At 41.5% G+C, this 8,392-nt stretch overlaps 1 protein-coding gene across 1 annotated transcript in view; it reads left to right on the top strand.

Moving 5' to 3' along the window:
* Positions 1 to 8,392, top strand: part of MTOR (mechanistic target of rapamycin kinase) — a 187,749-nt gene that overhangs the window by 70,859 nt on the left and 108,498 nt on the right. The window contains exons 21-25 of the mRNA XM_007942626.2: positions 2,571 to 2,738; positions 3,457 to 3,569; positions 3,855 to 4,017; positions 5,535 to 5,627; positions 6,318 to 6,464. Coding sequence (XP_007940817.1) covers positions 2,571 to 2,738; positions 3,457 to 3,569; positions 3,855 to 4,017; positions 5,535 to 5,627; positions 6,318 to 6,464 — 684 coding nt within the window. The remainder of the gene's footprint in view (positions 1 to 2,570; positions 2,739 to 3,456; positions 3,570 to 3,854; positions 4,018 to 5,534; positions 5,628 to 6,317; positions 6,465 to 8,392) is intronic.

Below are 8,392 nucleotides of genomic sequence, written 5' to 3'. Positions count from 1 at the left end.
CTCTTTTCATCATTTTTTTCCATTAGTTTTAGTTACTCTACATTCAAGAACAAGTTTCAGAGTTTTTTCTGACATCCATTTTGCTGTTTTCTTCCTGTCCTTTTTAATGGCCTACTGTTTCTACATGTATGATGTACTTGATATCATCCTGTAACTCATCTGGTTTTTATTCAGAAGAACATGGAAGAAATACATAGAGTCATTGTACTAAAAGAATTGGTCAACATTCATCAATTTCAGGAGGTAGCATATGATCAAGAATCGATCGTAGTGAAGCAATCAGTCCAAGCTGCACTGAAGACATTGCAAAAAAAAACAAGGCTACAGGAAGTAACCAGATACTAATTGAAATGTTTCAACAAACAGAGGTGCTCACTTGTCTATGCCAAGAAATTTGGAAGACAGCTATGTGGCCAACCAACTGAAAGACATCCATATGTGTACCCATTGCAAAGAAGGGTGATCCAACAGAATGCAAAAACTGTTGAACAATACCATTAATATCACATGCAAGTAAAATTTTGCTACAAACAATTAAAAAATGGTTGCAGCAGTACATAACAGGGAACTGTCAGAAATTCAAGCCAGATTGAGAAAAGGATGTGGAACAAAGGATGTCATTGTTGATGTCAGATGGTTCTTGGCAGAAAGCAGAAAATAAAAGAAAGATGTGTACCTGTGTTTTATTAACTATGTAAAGGCATTCTGCTGTGTGGATTATAACAAATTATGGATACCATTTGGAAAAGTGTGAATTGCAAAACACTTGTGATCATGCAGAACCTATACATAAACCAAGAGGCAGTCATTTTAATAGAACAAGGGGATACTGCATGGTTTAAAATCAGGGAAAGTTTGTGTCAGGGTTATATCTTTTCACCATACTTACTTACTCAGTCTGAGCAAATGCTAGGCAAATAATCCAAGAAGCTGGACTATATATTAGGAAGAATGCAGCATCAGAATTGGAGGAAGAACCATTAATAATCTGCAACATGCAAATTACACAACCTTGCTTGCTGAAAATGAAGAGGACTTGAAACAAGTACTGATGAAGATCAAAGACTACAGTCTTCAGTGTTGATTAGACCTCAACATAAAGAGGACCACTGGACCAATAAGCAACATCATGATAAACAGAAAATACTGAAGTTGCCAAGGATTTCATTTTACTTGGATTCACAGTCAACATCATAGAAGCAGCAGTCAAGAAATCAAATGACAATATTGCATTGGACAAATGTGCTGCAAAAGACCTCTTTAAACTGTTAAAAGCAAAGATACCACTTTGAGGACTAAGGTGCATCTAACCCAAGCCATGGAATTTTCAATCGCTTAATGCATGTGAAAGCTCGACAGTGAATGAGGAAGATTGAAGAAGAATTGATGCATTTGAATTGGGTATTGGCAAAGAATATTAAAAATTCCATGGGCTGCCAAAATAACAAACAAATCTGTCTTGGAAGAAGTGTAGCTGGAATGTTCCTTAGAAGCAAGAATGGCCAGACTTCATTTCATGTACTTTGGTCCTGTTGTCAGAAAGGACAGTCCCTGGAGAAGGATATCATGCTTTGTAAACTAGAGAGTTAGTGAAAAAGAAGAAGACCCTCAACAAGATGGATTGACGCAATGAGTGCAACAATGGGCCCAAACGTAGCAATGATTGTGAAGATGGCACAGAACTGGGCAGGGTTTCATTCTGTTGTACATAGGGTCATTGTGAATCTGAACTAACTTGATAGCACCTAACGACCACAACAGAGGGTCAGATGGTACCCAGAATAAAGTATCCACTTTGGACCACTTCAGAGCTCTTAGGAGTGATTTGGATGTAGTCATTTGCTCATTCTGCCAACATTTGTTTGAATGGCTAGAATATGCCAGATAGATTCTGGGGATACAAAGGTGTATCAGAAGGATGTTTTTTCTTGATAGCTTACAGTATAGTAGAGGGACAGTGGAAACGTGTTGAGTTGATTCTGACTGATACTGATCCTATAGGGCAGAGTAGAACTGCCCCATATAGTTTCCTAGGCTGTAAATTTTATGAAAGCAGACTGTCACATCTTTCTCCTGCAGAGCAGCTGGTGAGTTTGAACTGCTGACCTTTCAGTTAGCAGCCAAATGCTTAAAAACCATACCACCAGGGCTCCTTAGAGGCAGAGTGGCAAAGATAATTATAATGGGTGCTAGAAAGGAGGAATGTAAAGATCCAGAGAGGTTGATAGGAGAACAGAAAAACCTTCATAGGCAAAGTGAGGCTTGAGACTGGAAAAATAGCAGAGCGTAGCTGAATAGGAAATGATATTCCAAAGAGAAAGAAGCATGAGCGCAAACCACAGAGGTGTGAGGTAGCCTCGTATTTGGGGAAATGCCATTTACTTTGTTTGATATGGCTGTGACGTGGGATACGGGAAGGGGCCTAGTGAGAGGAGGATGGAGAAGGAGACCATCTTGGGGCAGACCGTGCTCGCTACGTATTTGCATCTTTCCAGCCATCTCAGTTCTTTGGTTCATATTTCAGCAGAAGAGCATTTGACTTTGCTCCTGTCTGTCTTTCTTCCTTATAGGAATTCTGGGTCATGAACACCTCAATCCAAAGCACAATCATTCTTCTCATTGAGCAAATTGTGGTAGCTCTTGGGGGCGAGTTTAAACTCTATCTGCCCCAGCTGATCCCACACATGCTGCGCGTCTTCATGCATGACAACAGCCCGGGCCGCATTGTCTCTATCAAGGTGAGTAGCTAAGGGCAGCTTCCTTCAGAGTTCCGGAATGATCAGAGTTAGGTATGGGTCAGAGTTCCTGGATGGATAGCTAGGGATGAGACCTTGTTCTGAGTCACAGGTTGATGCCCAGCCCACATGACCAGATCCTAATACCACTAATACCTGTTACTCACAATTTGCAGTTTACGGGATGTTTACAGTCCTTCTTTACATTTTATCCTTACATTTTATCCCCTTTTATGGATTATTCTGGGAGCTCTGGTGGCATAGTGCCTAAGGCATTTGACTGCTAACCAGAAAGTTGGTGATTCTAACCCATCAGCTACTCCTCAGCAGGAAGGTTGGGCAATCTACTTGCGTAGAGATACTGCCTCAGAAACCCAAGGAGGGGCCGCTATGAGTCAAATCGACTTGATGGCAGAGTTTTGATTTTTTGTTTTGGTTATGGATTATTCTTGGTAAATGTTTTATCCTAGACCAGTTTTCTCCATTATCCATCAACTGATTCCTTATCAATTGAAATAAGCTCAGAGAAAGCAAAGTGATATATATAAGCCATATAAAATAAGATAAGAAAGTACTACCAGAAGAATGTAGATCACTTAATAAAGGCTTTTCAGAGTCCCCCAGAATTTTGAATTATCCATACCATTGCCCTTCTCTAGGTACTTAATACTTGATATCTGACTGTTTTGTTCATTGGCCATGCTTTTGTTCCCATTGGCAGTTATTGGCTGCAATCCAGCTGTTTGGCGCCAACCTGGATGACTATCTGCATTTGTTGTTGCCTCCTATTGTGAAGTTGTTTGATGCCCCTGAAGTTCCACTACCATCTCGAAAGTAAGTACCTGCCCTTTGGGGCTAACAATCAACAAGCTTTTAATGTTTTGTTAGAAGTACCTTTTCTTAGTTCCCAGGCCAACTTTCTTTCTTTTTTTTTTTTTTTGGTATTTCAACTCCCATTATCTCAGTCCAGAATTTTCCCAGGTTTATGGAAATTTTGACTGTCCCCCTCCCACTGGAATATATGTTGGATCCATGTTACCCAGCATACCTCAGAAGCCATTTCTTCCTGTTTGTTGGGATTGTATGTTAGCAATTACTCTATGTTAGTGATTGTTGTAGGGCAGCATTAGAGACTGTAGACCGCTTGACGGAGTCCCTGGATTTCACTGACTATGCCTCCCGGATCATTCACCCTATTGTTCGCACATTGGACCAGAGCCCAGAACTGCGTTCCACAGCCATGGACACGTTGTCTTCACTTGTCTTTCAACTGGGAAAAAAGGTAAAGAAGGAGTCCTGAACAAATAGGCACTCTTATGCCTCAGTAAGGAGCTCTGGTTATGCAGTGGTTAAAGCATTTGGCTGCTAACCAAAAAGTCAGTGGTTTGAACCCACCAGCTGCTTCACAGGAAAAAGATGAGGCAGTCTCTTTCTGTAAAGATATGGCCTTGGAAACCCCATTGGGCAGTTCTGCTCTGTCCTATAGGGTTGCTGTGAGTCAGAATCAATTTGATAGCAGTAGCTTTGGTTTTTATGGTTTATGCCATACTTTCAGAAGAAGACTTTTTCTGCGACTTCTCCACTTATTAGTCAGTAGGCTCAACGCCATCAGAGGACACCACATTATTTGCTTTCTTTTCTTCATTTATTCAGCCCATATTTATTGAGCCACCTATGTAGGCTAAGCACCATGCTGGGGATAATTATAGTAAACAGAATAAAGTCCCTGCTCTCAAAGAATTACATTCTAATAGAACAAAGCAAATAAGTACAGTTTGTCCCATGAGAGTAATAGATGTGAGTAGAGAGAGATGCTGTTTAGTTAGGGTAGATGGGGAAGACCTGGGGAGCTCTGATAGCGTAGTGCCTAAGACACTTGACTGGTAACTAGAAGGCTGGAGGGTCAAACCCACCAGCCACTCCTTGGAAGGAAGACTGGGCAATCTGCTTCTGTACAGATACCTCCTCAAACCCAAGGAGGGGTCGCTATGAGTTGGAACCGACTCGACAGCAGTGAGTTTGGTTTTTTTTGTTGTCATTGTTTTGGAGAAAGCCTTGCTGATAAGCTGACATTTGAGCAGACACTTGCAGATTACAGTAAAGGTCTAAATCCAGAGAGAGACGTGCAGGCAGAAAGGATTACAAATTCAATGGCTGAGATAGGAGCATACTCTGAGTTCAGAAATGTACAGGAGAGCAGTGTGACTTCAGAGGAATGAGCAAGGGGGAAAGTGCATGGAGTTGAGATCATAGGTAGGGAGGAGGGTACATGGCTTGGTTTTGTAGGCCAGTGGTTCTCTGCATCATCTAGGAACTTGTTAGAGATGCAGATTCTCGGCCTTCACCCAGATGTTCTGATTCAGAAACTCTGGCTGTGGAGCCTAGCAATCTCCAGGTGATTATGATGCCCACTGAAGTTTGCAAATCACTGCTTCAGACCATCATAAATATTTTGACTTTGACTCTGAGTAGGACTGGAAGTCTTTGGAGCATTTTGAGCAAAGGAATAATGTGATCTGATTTAAAATAATTACTCTCAATGCCAGGTGGAAAAATAGATCTTAGGAACAAGTGGATGCAGAGAGAGCCGTCTGCCAGCCATTACAGTAGTCCAGGTGAAAGGTGATACAGGCTTGACCAAGGATTATAGCAGTTGAGGTGGTAGAAAGTTAATCTTCTGAATCTCGGAGCTACCCACAAACAAAGAAGAAATAGCTTAATGTAGTTGTGGTAATACCCTTTTCTCTGCTTTCCTCTCTCTAACATAATGGTTTCTGGTTTCTCCGTCTTTGGTTATAGTACCAAATTTTCATTCCAATGGTGAATAAAGTTCTGGTGCGACACCGAATCAACCATCAGCGCTATGATGTGCTCATCTGCAGAATTGTCAAGGTGAACTACATACACTTTGTTTTTTATTCAGAGGCTTTCATTATCTTTATTAATTGGTGGTGTTCTTGTAACCTTGGCTGTGGGAATAAATCTAACTTTTTAGATTTAAACTAGGAGTCAGCTTTCTGAAAAAGATCAGACAGTAAATATTTCCAGCTTTGTGGGCTTTACTGTCACTGTCTCTGTCTCTGAGCTATACTTGACTCTGTCACTATAACCTGACAGCAGCCATAACCAATATGTAAACAAAGGAGCATGGCTGTGTTTCAGTAAAACTTTATTTATGGACACCCAAATTTAAATCTCATGTAATTTTCACATGTTGTGAAATATTCATCTTTTGATTTTTTTTTTCCCAACCATTTGAAAATGAAAAACTCATTCTTAGCCCTGGGGCCAAAAACAAGCAGTCTTCTGTTTTTCACCCCTGCTCTAAACATGTCCTCACTGTTAACCATTGCTCATAGTTGTTTCGTGGTTGAATGGCTACATGCTCATTCTAAGTTGGTGCTTGTCAGTGACCAGCACAGACTGGTCTACACTGGGGAATACAGCCCACCCATGATTGATCTTGTCCATACATGTGACTTTTTACTTCTTGTTGAAATGTAGCCTATTCAGAAGATCTGAACCTCTCAAGATTTCTAAGCTGGGAGGGTCTAATGGCATTGCTGATGTTTTTGGTTGCAGGGATACACCCTTGCTGATGAAGAGGAAGACCCTCTGATTTATCAGCATCGAATGCTGAGGAGTGGCCAAGGGGATGCACTGGCTAGTGGACCAGTAGAGACGGGACCCATGAAGAAACTGCATGTCAGCACCATCAACCTCCAAAAGGCAGGTGCATTATTTCCTAGCGGTCTTGGGAAGGAAAGCCGTGTTCTTGTTTCCTTTTCAAAACTTTCTGCTCTTGCTACCTTCAGCTTAAAATGACTAACCACAAGCCCACAAGTTTTTCTAGAAATTTTGTCTCTCTGTCCAGGTGTGTGAATTGTAATTTGTTTTAGAAAGCGTAAAGATAGAGAACAAAGTGTGTTCCCTTGGAGCTTTGGGAGGAGGACCCTTTGTTGCAGATAACATTCTCCTTTTTACATGAATAGAGCAAGCCTAGTGTGGCCCCATAGTTACCCCTGAGACTGATGCTGGCTCGCTGAAACAGTTCTTCTCAAACTTCAGTAGGCTCACAAGTTACTGGAGCTCTTGTCATAGTGCTTGTTCTGATATAGGCAGTCCGAGGTAGGACCTATGTTTTTATATATTTTCTGTATTTTTAGCAAGCCCCTAGGTAGTGCCACAGGTCCATGGACCACCCTTTGAGTAGTGAGGCTTTAGGTCTCTGAAGAGGAGTATGGAGTTCTCTGTGCTGACTAAATCCAGGGACCTGACTGGCTTCTTACCATGTAGGCAAATTAGAGGCATCTCTGGTGAATCTGACTAAAATTACCACAGTTTCTTCACTGAGTTTTAAATAAATACACCAGACTGCTTATTTTCCACATTTTGCATTACTCTTCATTGCTTCTGATGACTGTAAACAGCCCCCAGTTTGGATTTCAGCATGGTATTTATCTTCTTTTATTACCAGCTAAACACAGCAGCTGCACTTCATGTGTACCCACAGAGAGAGCTAAAGAACTGGGGAGGACTGGGCCCCAGCTCACTTGTTCTTTCTTTTGGCTGGGGCTGCAAAGACTGAAGCACAGACTTTTGTGTGTGTGTGCTTATATACAGCTTCAGAACACTAGGAGTTTGTTACTGACCATTGTGTCCTTCTGTACCTTCACAGGCAGCTGCAAAGGGGCCACTGCTGAAAAACGTCCAGTGATTTAAGACAGCAGTGATAAAATACCCCAGGGTCCTGAATGATCCTGCTTTCCTTCTGTGGGTTTTATAACTGCTAGACTGAGACTTCAGGAGGAAGAAAAGGTCGTTAGTCACCTGGCACTCCCAGGCAGTAATTGAGGCCACCCTGTTGACACCTCACACTGAAGGGAGGGCCAGCAAGGAAGCCAGATGCACATTTCCTCCCAGATGTTTTCAGCCTGCCTAGGATCAGAATGTCCTTCCAACCAGGCAGCTGTCCACCCTGCTGTAGGGCTTTGTTCTCTCTATTTTAGGGAATTCTCCAGTAGTCTAGTTTGCTTCCAGGAAGTTTTGCTTTCTATCCGGGACTGGAAAAAATAAGCATAAGCTTCACCAAACAGGAAAAAGAATCCCTAGTTTATCTTACGTGAGATCAAGTTCAAAAACCTTAAGCAAAGTCCTTCAACACCATTGACTCTCAGATGCATATCATTGAAAAGTACATTGTTCTTTCTTATGTTCATGTGATGATAATTAGGGATTGGTCTATTTATCAGTTCTAACCAGCTTTCAAAATAACAATATGCCACCTTAGTTACTTTTTTATTGGCTGTAATAATAAGTTGTTACATGGTACAGAAAACATAAAGACCCTATTGGCCTCTAGAATGGCTCCAGGGTTTGCAGACTTCACTGTTGTATGATCATTGACTGGGCTTATCTTTAGAATGAGCTGGCATTCTCTGAGCCACACACAGCATCACCAGATGAGGCAGTCAGCAGCGGGTACATACTGAAGGAAAGTGGCTGGTGTTTAAGCATTTATTACAGAACTCAGAGAACTGGAAATTGATTATGTTTTAAAATAAAGAGTAGGGGGAAAGGTACACATGGAAGACTTAGCCTGCTTATTAGATTGTGCAGTTAAGCGTCAGTTAAGCTGTGATTTTTTTTTTTTTTTT

Source organism: Orycteropus afer, unplaced genomic scaffold, assembly GCF_000298275.1.
Source record: "Orycteropus afer afer isolate SDZICR_OR568_19922 unplaced genomic scaffold, OryAfe1.0 scaffold00094, whole genome shotgun sequence".
Lineage (NCBI taxonomy): Eukaryota > Metazoa > Chordata > Mammalia > Tubulidentata > Orycteropodidae > Orycteropus > Orycteropus afer.
The sequence above is the reverse complement of the archived record's forward strand: the minus strand, read 5'-3'. Positions and strand labels throughout refer to the sequence as shown.